Genomic DNA, 23,958 nt, shown 5'->3' on the forward strand with positions numbered 1-23,958 from the left:
TGTTTCATTTCTGGTACTAAAATGGCAACAGTTCGGTTTCTCCAGAATCAGGCAGGATCTTGGCCTGAATGCCAGTCAGGGAAATAATTACCAGAATGTTTTCAAGTTCTCACATCTATTCTTTTTGGGAATTTATTTTTGCAAATATCATTTAATTAAGTTTGGGGATGTGTTCTAATTGCAGATGAGCTGCTTACCCCAAATGTATCAACAGGTAGGGCAGCTTTTTATTCATAACGGGATCTAAGAAAATTAACTGAAGAGCACATAATAACTGAGGAGTCCATTAATAGTTGCTCAATGTCCAAAAAAGAAAAGTTGCACCAAAAATATCATATCTTGGAAGCTGATATTCGGATTTCATTCTGTCATACGTTTATAGCATATCTCTGTACAGCACATAGATACTTAGGATTCTGTGTAGCCCAGACTCTTCAAGATTACAGCCATTAGGTGAAGACAGAATATGGACTTCAGGAAAGAACAACTGGGGAAAACAAAATGGTGCTGACAGAATGTTAATTAAACTTACCCGCCTTCCTTCTAGAAACTTAAGGGCAGAGCCAATATTAGCCACCCAATGGATTCTCTTCAGATGACGTCCCTGCTCACAGGGCTTAAAGAAAGAATAGTGCAAATTACAATCAGATTTATACCAACGTTCTTACAAAGTGACAGCCATGTTATTATAAAAGCACACGTGCATGTGCAGTGACCTGATTGATATGTGAAAATATTGTTGAATGCACTCAAATTAGGATTTTTGTATATGCAAATATTTATACAGCTAATATAATAATAGATATGAATACTGAAGGCGAATTTTACAGCTTTGCTTAAATTTTAGATCTATGTATTGCAATCCAAAAGTATAATCAAGTTCTATTTAGTTAACAACCTCACAACACAAGCTAGTAAAAACAATATTCACTAATTACTCTATTCTTTACTACATTTTTTTCTAAACGTATAAATGTAGAAGATTCACTGAAGTTTAAATAACAAATCACAATTCCTATAATACTAATAGCTATTTTTCTTCCCAATAATGCTTATGTATTTAAGCAGGTTTTGTTTTCTGGACACATAAGTAAGGGAAGTGAACATGCCATCTCCAAAGTATTGTTTACAAGGGAATGATAATGGTGGTTATTACTTCAAAAATTCAATTTGAAGTAGATCTTTTCACTTTTTCCAGGGGAACACTATCAAATATGGTTCATGGCCTTTCTGAGGCCAGCAAACTATCATGAGTCCTTTCTGAACAGGGGATTTTCTCCAATGGAGAGACATACAAGTCTTTGAATGTAATCAAGACAAAAACACCCCTTAAATCCTAAACTTTTAAAATTTGAAAGTGAACATTAACATTTACATCTAATCATCCTGTGATACATTATTCCATCAAGAAAGATAGAGAATGGTTGTATCATTCTCAAGAAATCTCTTCGGTAAATTTTAAAATCAAAGTGTAGTCTAGACAAGTTTTAAGATCATGTAAATTTCATATCTGAAAAATGGATCTCTGAGACCCAGACCCATAGGTTTCCCCTATCTTGAACAACTCATTCTACAGAATGCACCTAATAGGCAATCCACATTTTGGTATCACTGGATCATTAACTATTTCCATTTTCATTCCTATTCAGAAAATCATGAACAACTTTAACAAAGGTCTGCTATGGATCCTGAAATTCCCCCTGCAATTCAGTGGGTTATAATAATCTTCACTTTCTGTCTTAAACTGTAGTGTGCTGTTGCTGTGCACTGTAAAACACCAACTATGTTCCACCCCAGCAGTGGCTGTATTTCCATAGATGGTAATCCTAACTAATACTTATATATACATTATAAAACACTCTGGGATCATACTGGATGAAAAGTCCTTTTCAACCTGTAAATTATCCATTATTATTCTTTTGCCTATCCTTTCAGTAAACCAGATACAGTGGTTTTTTAAAACTCCAGTCATTTTTCTGGGTCTATGTTGCTTCTTTTCTTTCAATAGTGTATTTATGTTGACTTTGATATAATGAATTTGAATGTCACTATTAACTAAGGTAAAGTTCCTTTCTTGGATCATGAATAAGGTTTTACCACAAGGGGGAGACTTCCCTTCTTGGAAAAGCATAGAACAGAGTAAAAAAACTAGTGCAGTTCAACACAGCAGAAATCCTAGTAACCCTTCAGAACACATAACTCAAATTAAGCAATCTTCATTCAAGTGAAGTATCCTTAAGCATGCTTACTGTCAGACTGGCAAGTAGTTTAAATGACTTTAAAGCTGTTATAATCTAGTGTAGGTTGCATATGGAATCAAAATGCCTCCCTATATTTTATGGAAGCAGATGATAGCTAGATACGACTAAAGAATAATGGCTGAAGTGTGGCATTTAGTTAGTGACTTGAGTAGGGGGCGGAGTGAAACTCCTGAGTCGTAGAGTGAGTTCAGGGAAGGATTTTACCTCTATCCTTTAGGAGCTTGCGATCTGATCCCTGGGCTGGTTTGGAAGGGGCTGGAACTCCTAACGGAAAACCCTACTCACCTCTGCTGACCCACATAGGGCCAAGTTGGCCTCAGAATTAAAGCACTGATTTATCCTGACATTTCATCTCAGGAGGTATGCTGCCTGCCAGGGGCCCGTATCCGAGATGTTATAGAGGCATTGTTGAGGATTATCCAGCCCTCTGACTACTACCCCATGCTACTCATCCATGTGGGCACAAATGATACTGCAAGGTGTGACACTGAGCGGATCAAGAGCGATTACATGGCTCTGGGAGTACGGGTGAAGGACTCAGTAATAAAAATAATGTACAGTTGTCTCTATACTTTACTGGACCTAAACAGAATAGAAACACAAATAAGGTGCTTTGCATGTTCTTGTCTTTTATTGTTGTTTCTTTTGCTTTTTTGGTAGCCATTTTTTTTTAAATAAAGACTTGCTAGCGAGGCCCTCAAAAGTGATATTAACAAACATACAAATATCACTTTTCACAGCAGACTTACTCAGCCCCAGCAAGCCAGGAGACAAATTAAGCCCCGGATGAGGAGGTGGGTAGGGAGGCAGCAGAGGCTAGGGGCAATGGGGGGGATGGATGGCAGGCTGGGGAGATAGTGGGGGCCAGGGACGATGTGTGTGGGGGTGAGCCTGGGACCGGCACCTGAAGCCAGAGTCCATTGCCAGGCACCTACAGTCCACTGACCCGCAGCTGGGAGGATGGAGCCCACTGACCCAATGCTGAAGCCAGAAGCCCAAGTCCTACTGCCACCAGGAAGGAGGGGAATTCACACTGTCTGCCTGCTCCTCTGGTGTTTGTGGCTCCAAAGGGGGGGAAGGGCCCAACCCCTGCTGGCGGCCCCAGAGGAGGAGCTACTGCTTTGCCCGTCCCGTCCCCCTCCAATCACCGCCCAGGAGCCTGTGGCCTCAAGAACAGCCTCTGGTGGCCGGTGGCCACATTTGAGAAACGCTGCTCTAGCTAATATTAACTATTCACCACTCTCATAAAGAAATGAATAAACTAAACAAGTAAGATAGCCACTATTTCTGTGAGATGTACAGAAAGTGTTGTGTGTTCTTATTTTCCCTCTACTGGCTCTAACGGTGCACAAACACAACAAAAATAATGTTGTTTTAATGTTAAGCTCCAGTGAAACACATACACACTGATAGCAACAGACACTGTGTGCATATTTTCAGCATATCACAAACAAGGAGTAAAACAAAAAATGTCAGTTTATAATAAAGTATTCCCTATACCTTAACCCGGCAGACCACACAGCTAATATACCTGTTTTATGCTGTAACACACAGGCACCTGTTTATAATTATAATTAAACAGAAAATTATTTAATTATAATAATCAATTTAGAAGTTCAGAAGTTCTCAATTCAAATGGAAACAAATCCTTACCAATTTCTGACCAGAAAGAACCTCCAAAAGAGCAAGTAGCATAACTCCATCTTTGATATCTTCGAACAGATCATTGACCACCAAGGGGGGATTGCGCTGAAAGGTGAAAAGACATCAGATGTTATAACTACCAATACTACTACTTTGTTAAAATAGAAAGGGATAGAAAATTAATCTGGTCTTTGTCAGCAATGGTTTAATGGGACAGTTACCATTTGGCATTGCTGGCTCTGGAATGTAATACTAGATGCATTCATATCATAATGGAAGGACCTGAAATAAATCTACTACCCTGCACAGTGAAGGCATGGAATGTTGAACATATAGGGCCAGATCCCCAGCTGATGTAAATCAGCATAGCTCCACTGACTAGCCGTGAGATCCAGGTAAAAATGACAAGAGGGACGGAGAGTGAAAGGTAGCTATATTCTGCATTAGTGAGATAGGCAGCTGCCAAGTTATTCCCACCAACTAGCAGCATTAAGGTCAAAGAGAGGAGTGTATAGTTACATGTTCAATTTTCATGCTCAGGATCACACTTCAGCTTAAGTCTGTTTATGCACATTAATTTGCCCTCCCACAATTAGTTCTGTTTTTGATTCTGTGTTCTTGAGAGGAAGGGAACATTCAAATAGGTTTAGATGCTCCATATGAAGGACTATGGCTACTTTTTAATCTTATTAATAATGCCCATGGATAGCTTCCACATCCACTTGCAATGAACACATAGACTTGCAGGATACAAAGTTATTATACAGATGTGCAATGTAAAAAATAATATGGTGGCACCTTAAATATTCTTAAACTTTAAGCCCACATCACTGAACCCTTTCCCTTAAGTCCCGGCTTTGAGTGACTGTTTACAATTTCAATAATCATTACTGATTTCCAAACCTAAAAGTATCTTTCATCTACATTTAGATTCACCATCATTTTTGCTGTAGAAACCCAAAAATCTGTCATTCTTATTAAAAACGGTAAACTTGGGAGGAATCTACAATGGCGATATGCACATTAAGAAACTATTAAGTAAGGTCAAACACACACAACACATACAAAATTACAGTCATATTTTGATTTATCTCATATTCCACCTAGTATTCAATACAATACAGGAATTTCAACAGTATCTAAACCTGAAACATACAACTGGGTGAGTAGTATGAAGGGAACACAAGGTGTGCCAGGAAGTCTTTAGTGTGCTGGGGCTGCTGGAGTGACACCACTACTTTTACATTGCTGACAATTGTTTCAGAAGGTTGCCATATTTCCCCCTCCCCTTCTCCTCGAGGCACTGCAGTTCTCCGACACTAAGTTACTCAGAACATCAGTTCCTGCTCATGACAAGTTACTGTAACACATGCTATTAAATTTTCAGAGACAACATGATAATATTGAAAATATACTTTAACAGATTTTGTTTCCAGATATTCTGAACAATAAGATGTCATCATTAAACTTTACTCTCTCAACTGCTTTGACACTTCTTATGCCATTTTATCAGTTGAATAGTACAATAACAATTTCATGCATTTTCCCTAACCTAGCACATCAAAAAATATAGTGAAATCCTGGACCCATTGAAGTCACTGGAAAAATTCACATTGACTATACTGAAGCCAGGATTTCACCTCGAGTTTATAAGCATCCACATGTTTTGTTGCTGATAACTGTCTAATAGGGCAACAATAACATCGATTTTTCAGGTGCACACTTTTTTCTAAACTTTATTTCTATTTCTTTATATAAAACAGGGGTAGGCAACCTATGGCACGGGTGCCGAAGGTGGCACGTGAGCTGATTTGCAGTGGCACTCACACTGCCTGGGTCCTGGCCACCAGTCCAGGGGGCTCTGCATTTTAATTTAATTTTAAATGAAGCTTCTTAAACATTCTGAAACCTTATTTACTTTACATACAACCATAGTTTAGTCATATATTATTGACTTATAGAAAGAGACCTTCTAAAAACGTTAAAATGTATTACTGGCACACGAAACTTTAAATTAGAGTGAATAAATGAAGACTTGGCACACCACTTCTGAAAGGCTGCAGACCCCTGATATAAAATATAAACACATAATGAAACAATAACAAAGTTCAGTCTTCATTGTTTGTAAAACCTAGAAAAAAAAGAAACAAACAAAAAACCCTGAGCTCACAGAAGTCATGCAGGGCAACAACTGTTACCGTGACTAAATAGATAAATAAGTGAGAACATAACCTATGAGTATCAGGGACTAATATACACTAAACTGCAAAAGAGGTGCCTATTTTGTTTTATGGTTACATTAGATGTACATCTGAAAAATCATGCTTGCACAACTAACTTGATGTACTGCTCTTGTATAGTTAATACAGAAAGTAACTGAAGAGCTGGAGATAAAAAAAGAAGCATTTCCCTTCAGGAGCAGCGATCATATAACAAGACAGGAAAAAGCAAAGTATCCCTGGGTTTGTAGCCTCAAACACTGAAAATACTCTCCCTTTGTTGTTTTATCTAGATTATATATTTCTTCTATGAAAAAATACTTTTAGCATTAGGTGAAAAGAACATTCTTTTGTTGAAATGAGTCTGTACATTTAAGATTTCTTATGTGGTTATGCTCTGACAGCTATAGGAAGAGAACTTCAGGTTTCCTTTACATTACTGTACAACTGTGTTGTACAATTTTTAAAAAGATGATCAGAATAACATGTAAACTTCTTTTCATTCTGATATGCTAGTGTCACCAAACACCAGTGGGTAAATTTAACAGTACCAGATTAATGAATAATTTTGTTTAAAGAAAAACCCTCTGCTTACCACACTTCTACTCAGACCTTGATGCTAGACCAAACTCTTCCTCACTGTGACTCCAGTGAAATCAATGGAGTAACAAATTCACTAAGAATGGATTTGTCCCAGGCAATCTTGCATTACATGCTACAGATATAGATACAATTCATTTCCTTCTGTGATGTTTTTTCCCATGTAAATTTTGAAGCAACATTGTACTTCTTTCAAGTATTTGGATTTAGCAGTGAAGATAATGATCCATAAGGGAGGTCGTCACATCAATAACAGTGGGTGAAATCGTGTCATTTTGCCATTGTCTTCAATGAAACCAGGATTTCTCCCAGAAAATTTAACTTCTAAAATGCTGTGCTTTCCATGCAATCTAAATCTGTGAAGACAGATTTCATAGAACTTGGAAAAGGAGACAAAATATAAAGAGTGCTGGAAAAGATGAGAAGTGGCAAAAAAAACAACCAAATTATTGACAAGCAAAGATTTTGAGACCAAATGCTGAGAAGTAAGGGAAACCACAACAGTTCCTCTTAAATCAAGAGACTGCAATTCATCTCTCGCTGGTACTAGCTGGTAAAAATAAACCTCAGTGTATTCTATTGACTGAAGTTGTCTTATTTTTTTCTCTTTACAATCACTCGCAGCGCATAGCAGAAGAGAACACGTGCATAGAGATATAAATAAAACCAGTACAAAAGGGATAAAAAGGAAGCAGAAAACATAGATAAGTGACATATGAACATTTAAGAGCTAACTTTTGTGCAATACACAATTACTAGATTGGTACCATTCCCTCATAAATTGGAAATTAGGTAGGTAGCTTGCTTCCTAACCCAAAATGCTTGGTGCAATATACATCATAATGTAAAGTCTTCTAGTGCCATTAAAATGTTTTTTATTTTTATAATTGGAGATATACCAATCTCCTAGAACTGGAAGGGACCTTGAAAGGTCATCTAGTCCAGCCCCCTGCCTTCACTAGCAGGACCAATTTTTGCCCCAGATCCCTAAGTGGCCCCCTCAAGGATTGAACTCACAGCCCTGGGTTTAGCAGGCCAATGCTCAAACCACTGAGCTATCCCTCCCCCCATCTGTTTGAAATCTGTTTCAAAAGAGAAAAGCATCTAAGGACCCGTTTAAAAATAATGTGTATGCATAGCTAATAACTCAAGACTCTTTCTTACGAACAATAAGTAAATGACATAGCAACTTTTTTTTTTGTTCTGGTTTTTTTTGTATGCTGCCATGGTCACACTGTATTAGTTAAAACATTACTGATTTAGCAGAAACAAACAACAAAATAAAGCCAAATGATTTGGCACCTCTTAGAGTTCTCACTGACTTCCGTCTGTATTCTGGTTATATTGGGGCAGAGTGTGATGAAGTGAATTGGGATTTTGCCTGAGTAAGATCTAAGTCAGGACTGCATGATTTGGCACATTGCATTTAGAAGCATCTATATGTGAAGCATGTATATAGTCTGCGATATTTAACTGCAAAAAAATCCAACACGCACATCGATCCATCTCCAACGTGTTTATTATCAATATCAATATACAGTGGTCACAAACTCAACATTTCTCACACTGTTATGCCTGTGATACCACAATTATCTCCTGGAGTATTTCATGCCAGTGTGAGAATGGCTAGCAAATGTTGACTTTTTTGGCAATCACTAACTCTTTTTTTTAAGGTTGCTGTGGACATCAGCCTTATTGTAGTTCAGCTCCATGTACCTATGAAATTCAGTATATCCCAAGTAGCATACACAAACTTCCTGACACTAAGAAGTTTCTAGATATTTATTTTATACTATTGTATATGCACCACTAAATATGATAGCTTAAATAAAATTCCTGTTTTTCATGGGAAAACTTTCCATTCACACTAACATAGAGTGATTCTTTTGCTAGAATAGATAAACACATGTCCCTTGGCAGCATATGTAATGTCAACTTGAATAATGTAAGTCAGCTAACATGTACTTTTTCCTTGCTAGTCTCCAAATGAGAAAGTCATTACCTTTTGTTAAAAATGTGAATAAAGTTAAAATCTACTGAATACTGTTTATACTAGAGATGGGCCAGAACTTAACAAGCATTCCATCCAGCTACCAGTGTGTACTGTCAAAGTGTTAACATGAAATCTGTAGAAACACGTGGTACAAACATACCTGAACTTTAGAAAATATTAGATCTATATCCAGACACTGGCTTTGTGATTGGTCCCTACAGCTATAGTGACTGAATAAATAACATTGATCTTAACATGCCATCATGCCATATGTGCTGGCATTATAGAAAAGTTAGTGTTGATATAATATATATGCTTTGCTATTGCTTTGATACTTTGTTATACTGGAAGCAGTAAGCAGACAACAAAGGCCTTGTCTTCATTAGGAAAAGGGGTGTATTTTTAACATATATTAACTAACATACATTAAAATCCTAGTGTAGCCAAGTCAAGCTGTAAACATATAATTTTCCTCAATCAGCTAACAAGTATATAAACTACAACTTACATTATCTATACTAGGATTTTAATACACCTTAGTTTGTTAGCTGATGTGTTAACACCCTCTTTTCCTAAAGAAGACAAGGCCTTAGGTGTCTGCTTTCTTCCTCCAAAATATCAAAGCAATAGCAAAGCACACATATTATATCAACACTAACTTTTCCATAACTCCAGCACATACGGCGTGATGGTTACACTTGAGGTAATAATGATATTTAAGAGTGGCTGTGAGGAGGCAAGACATGAGTGGTGAGGCACATTCACCACAAGTAAATTCATGAGCACTGTGGGAGGCATATGAATTAACTGGGAAGCTTCTTAAAGGTTAGCAAACTGATTTTTTCCCATACTAAGTATTTTATTTAAATACAGATTAGAACTGATCACAAATGTAACCTAATGTGGGAATTTTTTGGATAATCCTGTTGCTCTTTGAAATTGGTCTCTCGTTTGTGCTAATATTCAGAAAATGTCTTTGAACATTGAAAGCAATACAATTTAGAGTTTATCAACTAATATACATAGTATGTAATTATTAAAATCAGAAAAGCAGATTTTTAAACAGCCTACAAACTGTAGTCTCTCCTCTCTCAGAAGTATTAAACCGAGTAACAGAAAGCTTTTTGAAAAACCCGGACAAAAATCATGGAACAAACAAGACATTTGCTAAACTTCTCTATTCTGTCCTATTTTTTTTTGTTGCATTGCATCTCATTTTCTGTATTTTTCTGTTGTCTCTCTAAACTGTAACTGCTTTGAATCTTTCTTCACACCTTTGAGTGCACTGCCTAAAAAACACTGTTGGTGCTGTACAAATGAAAACAATAGTGTTCTGCAGATCCTCTGTAAAATGTTCTGTAGAATGTCGTGAGACTTCTGTTACTAAAATAAGTGGTAGCTGAATTTTCAAGTAGCTTCAAAACTGCATGAGCAAATCTGGCACATGCACTCACTCGCACAAAGTGATATCTGTGTGTATAATTACCTGATTTGTTTGCACTGATTTGTCTGAACAAGCTGATGTGCATAATTTCAAAGGCTGTTTTGAATATCTGACCTTTACTCCTCAATGGCAATTTGAAGGATTTATCCTGAAGCCTCTGGGTCACATGCCCCTTCTCTACAGGCATGCTCATAGATTTGGGTGCCATCCGTGTGAGTACGGGCTGCAGGATTAAGCCCTAGACTTAATGTGGCAGTTGTCTTCCAAGGATATCTTTAACCAATGTTTCATTATTAAAGGAAACATACAATTATTGAAGCAGGAGACTGGGAGTCAAACCTCCTGGGTTTTCTTCTCAACATTAGATTGTTTGTTTTTTGGCTTATTGTGTGACTCCATGCAAGTCACTTAGTTTATCCATGCCTCAGTTTTCCCATTTGAAAAATAAATATAATAGAACCCAATTCTGATGGTTACTTATCTAATAGATGTAAACTATTCAGCTCCTTGTATGAGGCCACTACATATTCTAAGTGCAAAGTATTATTACAATTAAGCTCACAGTTGACTAGATAAGACCTTGTTATGGTCTCAAAAATTCAGTAACTATTATTATAGATGACAATATCTATTCTTGGTTATATTTCTATTTCCTTTTCTTTTCTAAATCTATAGAGGTTTTTTTTCAATATACAATCCTGAATATAGAGATACATCTACAGTACAACACGACAATGCAGAGTAGTGTTTCATAAATATATCCTAAAAACTTTTCAATCTTAGCTTTATTTTGGTTTATTATCCCTCATCTGCTTTTGTTTTATGATACTCTCCATTCTCCTTTTTATATAATTATTAAGTGAATCATATTAGTTCATTTCTGTGGGTGTCTGTTTCAGAAAGTAGCTTGTTCTGCCTGACACTTGGTAGCAGAAGTTAGATAAATACTGTAGGTATTCCCAAAGTTGGCGGAATGAGAAGTTACTTATTGTGTAGAGTAACCAGGGTTGTTTGAGATGTGTTCTCCATATGCACCTCATGAGCCAGAGATAAGAGGTTTTTTGGCCAGCAATACCCATGTGCTCTTTCAGACCTAATGCTTTAAAGTGAGAGCAAATGGGGTGAGGCCCACCAATCATCATTTGGCTCCTTCTCACTGAAGAATCCCTGGAGGTAAGGATTTTGAGTTAGAGGGGATGGAAGGACAGGTTGTAGAATCTGCATATGGACAATATATCTTGAGGTACTCCAGTTACTGTACACAGTAAGTAACTTTTTGCTCTCCTTCAAGTGCTTGTCCCTATGCACATTCAACTGATGGTGACTCCCAAGCAGACATTTTGTTAAGGAGGTGGGATCTTGGAGTAGTTAGGTAAACAACGACTGAAGAAGGGTTTTATCAAATGCAGCATTGGACCTGGAGGCTTCAGTTGGGGTGTCATGTGAACATGTGGACTGAAGCCTAAGTCATTGCTTTACAAATGTCCAGTACTGTAAGTTTTGCAGTGATGCTGCTGATGCAGCTTGTGCTCTAGCAGAGTGACCTCTGATTGTGGACTGTGCATCTACCTTGGTCACCTTGTAGAAGGTTCTATTGCATTTGGAAATCCTGTTCAATAGTCTCTGGGAAAAACTGCAGAACCTTTTGTCCTGTCCGCAATAGAGACAAACAGTCCTGGTGATGTTCTAAAGGGTTTTGTTCTGTTTAAGCAGCAAGCCAAGACTCTCCTAATGTATGCAACGTTGGCTCAGATCTGGCTGCATGGAGTTTCGGGATGAATATTGGTAGATGTATTTGTTGATTCAAATGGAATACTGTCACTACTTTGGGGAGAAATTTAGGGTGTATTCTCATGGACACTGAGTGGAACACCATGTGTGGCAGGGTTAGCCATTATGGCCTCAATCTCTCCCACTCTTCTAACCCAAGTTATAGCAACCAAAAATGCCACCTTCATTGACAGGCGTAGCAGAGAAGGAGCCCAGAGGTTTTGAAGTGTAGTCTCATGAGGGCTGCAAGTAATAGGTTTAAATCCTGTGGGAGGTACAGGTTCCTTGACAGGCAGGAACATTTTATTAAGTCCCTTTAAAAACCAAATTGCTGCTGGATGGGAGGAGACTGTATGATCCTCCACTAGCAGATGGTGAGCTGAAATTGCTGCCAAGTGCACTTTGAAGGGACTGAGGGACAAGTTCATCCTTTTTCATTATCAAGTAACTATCTGAGAATCTGTGGAAACAAGAACTGACACAGAATTAATAAATTTTGGTGGCACCAGGGGGAGATCCTCAGCTATTTTGCCAGTAAGTCCTCTCCCATTGCTTGTTGGAACTTTACTAACCAGGGAGGAAAAAGCCTGCTATACCAATGACATCCATCCAACTGCCATGCTGAGAGATGTAGGGATGTTAGAATCAGGTGTAGAATCTGTCCCTGGTTCTGAAACAGCAAATCTGGGAGTAGAGGTATGGACCTGAGCTGAGATACTGACTGGTTCAACAGCTCCTTGAACCAGAACATGTCTGAGCCATGCTGGAGCTATGAGGATTAGCTTTATCAAGGCCTCCTTGTGTTTGCAGAACACTCTGGGAATCAGAGGGGTCAGGGATAAGTATACATCAGGTCTCCTGACCATGGTATGAGAAATGTATATTCTATAGACTCTTGACTCAGACCCCTTCTTGAGCAGAATTTCTGACACTTGTACTGAAGTTGACAGCAAGGGGGACTGTGGTTCCAGATGTATCTCCATTTCCATCAGGCCACGTACTTGAACAGTGCTGTGCAGGGAAGTGTAGATAGGTGTGCTGGAGCCAGATTTTTCTCAGGGTGGTACCGCAATCCTTGTAGTGGCAATAGTGCGCTTCCCTGGTTGGCTTGGTTCAGGTGCCCAGGGAGTTGGCATTGGGGCTGTTGAGGTAGACGATGTCAAGGTTGGTGCCAAACTTTTCCCCAAAGTCATGGATTTTGGTGCCAGGTGCTTTGTGCCATCAAGTGGGAACCAGCACAAGACTGAGTTTGAGCAGGAACCATTCCAGGCTGCAAAATCCCAGATGATGTTCAGTACCAGGGGAGGTTTTCTTCTCAGAGGAAGCCTTGTTCAGCAATCTACTTCTGGGGCTTCTGGCTCCCTGCAGCTTGTCAGAGGACGACTCTGTTATCATGGCCATGGTTCTAGTCGAGGCTCTCAACAGCAAAAAGCCTGGCACTTACGCTCTTGGGCTCTGAAGGTCCCTGAACTGGGGGTGGGGGGAGGGGTGTCATCTAGCAAGCCCAAGTTGGAAGTGGGTCTCATAAATTTAGTCATCAGGAAGACCTGAAGGTGGGCCTTCAAGTGCTTCCTAACATAGGAGCTGAAGGACTTACAAATTGCACATTTATTGGAAAAGTGTGATTCTCCCAAACAACAGAGGAACTCTGAATGTCCATCTGAGGTTAAGATAATTCCTTCACATGAGGGGTAATGTTTGAATCTGGGAGAACCAGACGATGCCATACCAGCAACAAATAAAACTAAAAGCAACTGAACAACTATAATTACTGTAAAAGCAGCAAAGAGTCCTGTGGCACCTTATAGACCAGGGGTAGGCAACCTATGGCACATGTGCCGAAGGCGGCACACAAGCTGATTTTCAGTGGCACTCACACTGCCTGGGTCCTGGCCACTGGTCCAGGGGGCTCTGCATTTTAATTTAATTTTAAATTAAGCTTCTTAAAATATTTTAAAAACCTTATTTGCTTTACATACAACAATAGTTTAGTTATATATTATAAACTTATAGAAAGAGACCTTCTAAAAATGTTAAAATGTATTACCGGCATGCAAAACCTTAAATTAGAGTGAATAAATGAAGACTCGGCACAACACTTCTGAAAGGTTGCCGACACCTGTTATAGCCTAACAGACGTATTGGAGCATGAGCTTTCGTGGGTGAATACCCACTTCGTCGGATGCATGTATATAATTACTGGTTAATGAACTAAACTGCAAAAGTAATAAGCTATCGACTATAATAGAAAGGCTGCCAGTACCTCAGGCAGTCAGGGTTCCATCTCTAAGCCATGAGGAAGCGAGAGGAACTAAATGGCAGCTGGCAAGCCTCACTCTTATATGATCTCGCTGCAGAGCATGAGGACTGAAAGAGTGCATGAGTGCCCTATGGGTACTGCTGGCCAAAAAGACTCCGACTTCTGGCTCATGAGACACATTCACACTGTCACTGGAATGTGCATAAAGACAAACACTCAAACGAAAGCTGACATTTCCTGACTGGTTAAGCCTGTGTCTAGTTTATTGCCTTTTTTAAAGCTTTGAAATTACTATTTTCAATCACCTTCTGCCAATGATAACACTAGCAGAAAAAGATAGGTCTTTTGTTTATTCTGACAGTGAACGTCATTATTTCCTCTTCTTTAATTACTCAAGGCTTATCTAAAAATTCAGGAAGACACTGAAATGGAAAACTCTTGAGTAACTGCTGCCCAGAACGGCTGTACTAAATCAGTGTTGTAAATATTTCAATTTAACTTTGCAGTGCTGTTGTTCTCCATTTTAAACCCAGGCCCTAGATAAATTCATCCAAACCAGGAACAGGCAGCTTTCTCAAATTATTTCAGATTTATTTTTATGCCTGCCCTTGACAGAAATAAATAACCTTCATTCAAACAATCTGATTTTAAGGTTCAAGCCCCAATCCTGTGCAATCATGCATATGCCTAACTTTATGAACATGAGTAGTTCCACTGTCTTCATGGGTTTTCTCATGCACAAAGTTAAGCAGATGAGTAAGTCTTCACAGGATTGTAGCCTTAAATTTGAAATTATCTCAAGGTTTTTAGTTAGTAACTTTTGACTGACTGGAGATTTTAAATATGCATTGTATACTGAAAGTATTTTCAGCATATTTTTTAATCTATTTTTGTCTATTGTGAGTGTTTTAGTGATGTTCATCCTGAGCTAGAATCAAATAAGTAAACTAGAGGTAAAGCGATTCCATATCTCATTAACAATCCATGGAGATATCCATTCCCCTTTTTACGTTTATTTATAACTTTGTATAAACTTAAATTCTATGAGTTTAAAGATACATTCATTTACTTATGATTTCATAACTAAAAAATAAACCTAACCTTACACTGATCAACTGTTACATTACACAAAGGAAACAAAAAACCTGACATTTCATGGAGATTTATTAAGGACTCAGATAGCACTCATATTCAACCTTCACTTACCAAGGTGATAGACATGTTCTAGATTAGACACACTTGATAAAATAAGATTAGACTAAACCACACTAAAATAAGATTAGATTAGACAAACAGAGTAGAATACATTTCAGTGGCAGCTTGTGTCCAAAATAACAGTTGCCAACTTTTAAAGAAAAATCCTTGGACCAGTCTGCGAATGGTACACCTGACAAAAGGACAGAACAGATTTGATGCTCAACGGGCATGGCAGAAGGTGGCTTGCTGGGTTAGGGGAGCAGAAAGGATTCAGTAAATTAGAGAGGCAGGAAGGGGGATGCAGATGTGCCCAGCTACAGTAGTAGTGTAGGAAAAGGTTCACTAAACTACAGGCTAAGAGCTGAAGGATCTAATCCTTGCTTTTCTACTGAAGCTTTTAATATTTCCATTCACTTCACACCCTTTATTGACAAAGGCTGCATAACCCAGACCAAGGAAAGGCAACTATCATTTACCCGTTTTACAGATAAGGAAACTGAGAGGTTGCACAGAGTCACTGCAGGTAGAGCTGGGAACCTATGTCTCATCCACTTTGCTACACTTACTTTCAGAAGAAATAGGTCAACCCATGCTAATACTCTTAGTGACTATTTGCCCCTCCCTGATGGCTAGACCATATGTAGAGGTTTATGAGTCTGGTACTGCCTACATACTAATAGAATGATCCTGTAGTTCAAGGCCTATGCTCAGATATCCCAGAGTTCAAATTCAGCAGAAGACCCAAGTAGGGCCTATATTACACTTAGCGATACTGTCTGCAAGCATGAAACTATACTCTATTCTCAGAGTCAGGAAATGAACCCCAGAATCCTGATACCCAACTTTCTAGTGCTGTTTCACAAATAGTCATGGTGAATATTCCTGTTTATACCCAGGTAGCAGGCGGTGATATAAATACTGGCTTCTGGAAGCACATGCTACTGTACATACTTGACCAAAATGATGTAAAGACAAACAATGCTACAGAGACAAATTTGGCTCTCAGATGCACACACACAGGGCTGCTGTTGAAGTTAAATCCAGTTTTTACCCATGTGCATATCCAAGGGTAGGATCTGGCCACAAGTATCTTCTTTGAGGTCACCATAGTCTAACAGTCCTCTCCAAGGAGAAATCAAAAAGGAACCAAGTATCAGAGGGGTAGCCATGTTAATCTGTATCCAGAAAAACAACGAGAAGTCTGGTGGCACCTTAAAGACTAACAGGTTTATTTGGGCATAAGCTTTCGCGGGTAATAAACCCACTTCTTCAGCCTCCATGCATCTGAAGAAGTGGGTTTTTTACTCACGGATGTTTATGCCCAAATAAATCTGTTGGTCTTTAAGGTGCCACCAGACTCCTCGTTGTTTTTATTCAAAAGGAACTAGCCCTAAGCAACGTTTCTGGATCAGCAGAGCTATCAGTTGGTTATAACCCAGGATACAAGGCAGAAATCAGTTATGGTGAAACTTTGTAGTACACATCCAAAAAAAAGGCAGACAATATCAATCTAATGTATCATGAAATTGCTAAGCAGGCATTTATTGAGAGCAACAAGACGCAAACCAATTAAACTTACTGCAACACTACAGGACCAGCCACTGAACATAGCAATGGTAAATTACACACCCCTGAACCAGCCTGGCTGGCCCCATGCAGCATTCACTCCAAGAGTGATCAGGATGTGATACCACTTCCATGTTTTTAAATTATGGTGGATGCTCCCAAGGATGCTCACAAGTGGAGAAGAAGCAGTGCATCACATACTTGGCCTGGCCATACCCCCTTCTAGCAATGCTTTTTGTTGTTTTTCCTGTACATGAATTTTGCATCATTTTCAGTCCTTTTTAAGGTTTTCGAGAGGGAGGAGATGTCTAAAATCCTTCTCTCCATCCCCCTCTCTGTTGTCACCTTCTTCTCCCCTCTCCCTACCAATGAAATATGAAATTTGGGGTGTTGTCTGTCCCTTTTTTATTGCCACCATATAATTTGGGGGTTTGAAAACTTCTCTCTCTCCTGTTCTCCTTGGCCTTGTCTGCCATCCCATGTGAATCCAGAGGTTTCAGCTGCTGCAGTACCTCAGCAGAGAAATAAAACAGAGCGGAGAATAAAGTGGAAGACCTATAAGCCCAGTGCAGCCCTGAAGCACAGCTAACAATTTAGATGGGGGCAGTTTGTTTTGTTGAGAAACAGGGACATGTTTCTTTGTTCACCATATAGGGATGTTTTAGTGAATGCTGCCTGCACTTATTGAGGTTCTGGGGATGGGAGGGTTTGGCCTCATCCACATCTAAGCCTAAAGGGAGGAGCCACTGGACCTAGGCATAAACTCTGCCTACAGCTGAGGAGACAGAATGAAACTAGGGTATTTTTAGTGGTAGGGATGCTGCCCTCCGGTTTACGGGCAAGCTGAAGACCTATTGTTATAGAACTATGGACCTTACCGTGATCATGACTATCCAACCAGGCTTCTGGACACACCTGTTTTCAGAAGTACCTGCCTAGGGGACTGTTAATGGAATATGAAACCTTCCATCTTTGGATCCCAAGTTTGATTCTGAGCCATGCTGATAGTATCAGAAAGTCATTACCATGTAATGGCTGTTTGGTGAGCAATGTGGAATAAGCTGAAAATATCAGTCCAGTTCTTAGTGCTCATATCATACTAGGCATCTTGTTGCAGGTCTCATGGACTTATAGACTTTAAGGCCATAAGGGACCATCATGATCATCTAGACTGACCTCCTGCACACTGCAGGCTACAGAACTTCACCCAGCCACTCCTGTAATAGACCCATAACCTCTGGCCGAGTTACTGAAGTCCTCAAATCAAGTTACAGAGAATCCACCATTTAAACTAGTTTAAACCTGAAAGTGATCTATGCCACATGTTGCAGAGGAAGGTGAAAAACCTCAGGGACTCTGGCAGTCTGACCTGTGATGGCCTAGTGGAATGGGGCCTGGCTGCTCCCTATCCCCTCACTACAGCTGCTCTGGCTGTTCCCAGGATACCATGAGCAGTTTCTATGGTGGAGCCATGACCTCAATACTTTAGAATGATCAAGATTGGCTATTATTCTGGCAGATGGCCAAAATTTAAAAGTTTATATCTTCACCAAACCTGAATGGAATTTCATGGGGAAAAAGAAAGATGTATCTTCAGGGCTTTCTCCTGACAAATTTCAAAGGTCTACTGGAAACAACAGAAGTGTGAGAGCTGCTCAAGTAAAGGTCACAAGAATTTTTTATGTAGAAAGTGTTAGACAATCTACATATAGGAGTCTTTCCCTTCTTTTCCTATATATCTAGAGTATGGGTGTATTCCAGGGGTTTAGAAATCTCATCAGCAGTTCCTACAAGGTATGAAGAAGTTGATGTACACATTTTTTACACTATTCAAAACCATGTTTGTGGCTAGCTAAAATGATAACACTTTAACACTCAATAGAATATTTAGCATATTCCTTCTGTTTTTCTGAGTCTAAACTCCATAAACAAATCCTGTTAAGGGACAGACACACACTTATGGGCCTGTAGAAATTAGGGATGTAAAATATTAAATGGTTAAACAGATAACCTTTAAGTATTAGTCTTGCTGTTAACATATTGCAGTTAACGTTTAAAACACATTCGTAAATCAGGTGCTGCTCAGCTCCCCCTGCTTCCAGCAGCTCCTTTTCCTCCTTCTCTTCTGCTGGTACCTGGGGGAGGCGGCGGCAGCCGCTGCGGGGACATGTGCTGGGAAGCATGTGCCCAGCCAGGGGAGGGGAAACACAGCCAGGATGTTCCTGCCCTAATACAGTCTGCTTCAGCTGCTGCTGGGCCCCCAAGTCCCTGCCAATTTCTACCCACTCAGCGGCGGCCACCCGCACGTGACTGATCACACTGGGTGCTGAAGACCAAAGAGGAGAAGCATGAGCGAGTTCTGCTACACTACCACCCCCTCTCCCCCGCCTCTCCCATGCACCCGTCACCCCCACCCCCCCACCTCTGCCCTGGCTCCCGGAACCTCACATGTACACACCACTCATGTGCAAACAGCCTTCTCCAGTTGCGGATGGTGCTGTGCCCCCTTCTGCTGGCTGAACTTGTTAATGATTAAACGGTTAACCAATATAATTTTAATAGTTTAAATGGGTACTTTTTAAAATGGTATTTACATCCCTAATGGAAATGATCAACTGTTAGCAATGAATAATAATTAATAAGTTTGTCTCAAAAACAGAAGAATCCCAAAGAAAGAGTTGACTTTTCCCCCTCCAGCAAATCTTTATGGCCTGATTCATCTAAGCACTTAAGCTCATGCTGAAGTCCCCCTGAAATCCAATGGAAGTAAATGTGACTCCAGCATGTGCTTAAGTGCTCTGCTTAATCAGGGCCCAGGCGCTGGTATTTCCATGCATTTCAGGAGGGTTGGGGAATGAAGCTCATTCCTACTCCAAATCCTGAGCACCCAGAACCAGGACGGTTTAAAAATGCCCTTGCTCTTGCAGCTGAATTCTGCAAAGCCAAGTCAATTCATTTCATATGGGGGTATTTCTTATATTTTCCTCTATAATGCAAGTAAGCTTTGTTGATCCATTAAAGTAACACAGTAGGCCATATCAGATGCATATATTTGATTATCTAGAATATACAGAATTGAATATACCCTTCAGCCTGGATATTTTTGAGAATGTATTAACCAGTACATTCTATAGAGTAAAACATCTCTCCAGGCTTTCAGATACATGACTTAGAAAATATGCCCTTCAAAAAGCACTGCCTATATTTAAATATTGTAATTTACCAATTTAATTGATAATCACAGGTAGAGCTGTGTCCTAGAGCAGGGTCCAGGAGCCCAGGCTTCAGCCCGAGCCAGGAAGTCTATTCAGCAATGAAACAGCCCTGCAGCCTGAGTCTGAGTCAGCTGGCACGGGCCAGCCGCAGATTTTTCTTTGCTGTGTAGATGTACCCTATGAGTCTGAGCACCTAAGGAGCAGCGGGGTCAAGTTTTCTCCTACTATACTTTGAGTGATAGTATCAACACTGCTCAGCCTGCACAATGTCCTGCTTTGTACAAGGCAGTCACACATTCCTTCTTATATCAGAGGGGTAGCCGTGTTAGTCTGGATCTGTAAAAGCAGCAAAGAGTCCCGTGGCACCTTATAGACTAACAGACGTATTGGAGCATGAGCTTTCGTGGGTGAATACCCACTTCGTTGGATGCATGTCCTTCTTACTGACTGTAGTAGCAGATGCTGTGCTACCCTTTTTTCCCAGGCAAGGGGTTTTGGCCAATGCAGCTGAGCAGTTGTGATTCTACTGGCCATGCCACAGCCCCCAAAACCATTGTCATCTTGAAACAGATTAAACCTCTATAACGTACAAGTAATGTGGATCCCATTTTGAGGGGTCTCTGCAACCTACTTCTATCCCAATCAGCAGAACTGCAGAGGTTCCATTGCCTTAAACCCTCCAGTGCCTAGTTATCAGCAGAGGAGCAGGATTTGAATTAAAAAAATGATCTTTCCAAGATGTTTATTACCTTGGCCAGATGAGTGTTGATCCATTTTGTGAAAGTCCTCTTTTGCACTGCCTCTTGCTCATCTGGAAAAAAAATGGAACCCATGTGATTAGACATTGCTAAAGCTCACTGGGGAATTACATGATGGGGGAACAATATTCACTACATATCATGCAACAGCTCCACAAATGTCACTTTTTCTTGTAAATCTGTTAATTTTGCCTGTAATTCCCCTGTAACAAAAAACTGTATATTCTCCCAGTAATGTCCTGACAGTTGTTTATTAGCAGTGCTTCACAACAGTGTTTAAGTATTATACTTTGTGTTTTGAGAGAGAGTACAAATGGAAGTGCCTAAGTTAGACTCCTAAATCCGTGTTTAGGCTCTGAAAAAAGAGGCCTGATTTTTCGAGGTGCTAAACACTCACAACCTCCACTGCATTCTGCATCTCTGAAAATCAGGCCATGTTTATTTAGGTGACCAACTATGCATTTAGAAGTGATTTTGGGACACTGCCAATATCAGACCAGTTGACAATGCACCCTAGCAAGCAGGAGCTGCTAGCATATCCAGTTTCTACAGCACTCTTGCTCCTTGCACTGGCTTAAGGGGCATGTCTGCCATTACAATGAGCTCTGCCAATTCTCAGCTGGTCCCTTGCAGGTTGCTGATAGCTGACACAGGTGAAAACAGTTTCTGAACTAACTGTTCTAACCTATGCTGGGGTTACAGCTGTAAAAAGCAGAGAATCAGAGAGCCATAACTGGTGAGTGAATTTGGCATAGGAAAGAATTTTACACCACTGGGGTCAAATGCATAAAGTTTTTTTTTAAACTACCTGTTTCACCAATAATGTGATTTTTTTTATCACCACTGAATAGTTTTGAACATTGCTCTTGTCCTACACTACAGAAAATCCAATGCTGGCTGAAGTTCTTTCTTTCTTTCTTTCTTTCTTTCTTTCTTTCTTTCAATAAGGATGCACTGTGGTTCACCAGATGACACATGTCTAGAGCCATGAAACTTGGATTCTATTCCTGCCTCTGCTACTGACTTGTGGTGTCACCTTGAGAAAATCATGTGAGCTCTCTTGATCTGTAAAAATAGTACGAAATAATGTTTAATCATCTTTCTAATGTGCTTTGAGACTGAGAGATGAAAAGTGTTAAATAACATTATTAATAAAATGCCCCCTCATTTCTAATTTTCATTGTGGTCATACTACCAAGTACTCTGACAATAATACCACTATCTCTACCTTCCCACTACCACTGCCTTTCTAACTCTGGAATGTGTTACAGCAATGTTATAAAGTAGAAACTTATAACTTTACATACAATGTTGATACATATATTTTATCAGGACAATAATGATCAACAGATTATGAGTTTTCAAATGATATATCACAAGGCATACTTTGTACAAAATTTAGCATAATCTTGTCAAAGTGGTGACTAATAGTATAGACTGTCACAGTATGAAGGTTTGTTTTTTTTTACGAATAGCAGGGCAGATATTTTAAATGGTTAGCATATACACAAGGAAGGACAGTAAAAGAGGGAAAATACATTCATGAAATGGCATTACATAAACTAGTGAGATGAGTTCGCCATGAATAAAAGTGGTGAACTTTTTATAATTATAGTATTTATCCTCTACTGTACATTTCAGGAGCTATGAACTGGACTGGGGAAATAATTTGAAACTTGCAAATTACTTTTGCGCTGTTAATTTTGTTAATCTTCGCTATGATTGGTGGGTCTGATCCAGTTTTCCCTGGTTAAGTTCATTCAACTTTTAGAGATTTTATTGGTTCCACTGGTATTTCCCTTTATATAAGTATAAGGAATATCATCCAAACTGGTAGGGGATCTCTCAAAATTGAATGAATTTTTAAAGTGCAACAACTGCAGCTGCCCTGACACAGAGTTGCAGTTATAAAGTTATATATAATTTGTAAATCTGTATATTTTAGAAAAAGGAATATTGACGTGCGATAGTAAAATTGTTACCATACAATATTTCAAATCTAACTGACCATAACAAATATAAAAATGATCCTAGATTAACACAAAATAAATAGTTTTAGTTACATGTGCAACAAGACTATATTCAGGAGTGTTTCTTGTGGTAACCAATGTAAATAGGATATTTCACATGTGATGTGCAGTAAGTCATAAAGGTCAAATTCGGAATCGATGAGCATTTGCTCATGTAAGTAGCCTCATTAATTTTAGTGGAACTACTTGCAGAGAAAAGTACACTTCCACCTGAATAGGAATTGGGACTGAGACACAGAGGCTATGTCTACACAAGGATAAAAACCCCATGACTGGCCCAGGTCAGCTTACTCAGGATCGTGGGTCTTGAGCTCTGAGACTGAAAAATCGCTGTGTAGATGTGCAGGCTCAGACTGGAGCCTGAGCTCTGGGCTGGAGGGCGGAGGATCTCAGAGCTCGGACTCCAACCCAATCATCAGCACAGAGATTTTTAGCTGCACAGCCCAAGCCCAGCAAGCCCGAGCCAGCTGTGGCCCGCCCAAGGGTCTTTTAGAGCAAAATTAATCCCTGATTGCTATTTCATTTACACCCCTGTTTATTAGGAGTAACTCCATTTAAATCAATAGTGATGAGAATTGGGCAATTAGAATTCAACTTTCAGATCAAAGAAATAAAACAAAAGGGAAAAATAATCAATTCTGGCCTGCTTGTGAAATCTTGGAAAACTCCCTAGGCAGAATACCCACAGGGTTTATTGACTGTCCTTCTGACAATATACTGAAAATCAGGTGAAAAATCAGGCTAAACTCCTAGCTACTAGTAGCTGACCTATGGTAGGCATAGTCAGTTTAGATCAGCAGATAAGAGAAATATTCTTTAATGTGACCAATCCCAAAGCAAAATCTGTTGACTCATATACCTTTCGATCTGTAAAATAAATATTTTCAATAGTTTCCTACTTTTTAGTACTTATTCTTTAAAAGTCTAAAATAAATAGACTGAATTACACCATTTAGAGATCCAAGATACAAGTAAAATAGAAACGTGGTTTGATTTCTACA

At 39.4% G+C, this 23,958-nt stretch overlaps 1 protein-coding gene across 1 annotated transcript in view; it reads right to left on the reverse strand.

Moving 5' to 3' along the window:
* Positions 1–23,958, reverse strand: part of SYNE1 (spectrin repeat containing nuclear envelope protein 1) — a 468,360-nt gene that overhangs the window by 357,807 nt on the left and 86,595 nt on the right. The window contains exons 3-5 of the mRNA XM_045009096.1: positions 20,919–20,980; positions 3,915–4,010; positions 533–616 (exon numbers count right to left, since the gene is read on the reverse strand). Coding sequence (XP_044865031.1) covers positions 533–616; positions 3,915–4,010; positions 20,919–20,980 — 242 coding nt within the window. The remainder of the gene's footprint in view (positions 1–532; positions 617–3,914; positions 4,011–20,918; positions 20,981–23,958) is intronic.

This window comes from Mauremys mutica, chromosome 3 (assembly GCF_020497125.1).
Source record: "Mauremys mutica isolate MM-2020 ecotype Southern chromosome 3, ASM2049712v1, whole genome shotgun sequence".
Classification (NCBI taxonomy): Eukaryota; Metazoa; Chordata; order Testudines; family Geoemydidae; genus Mauremys; species Mauremys mutica.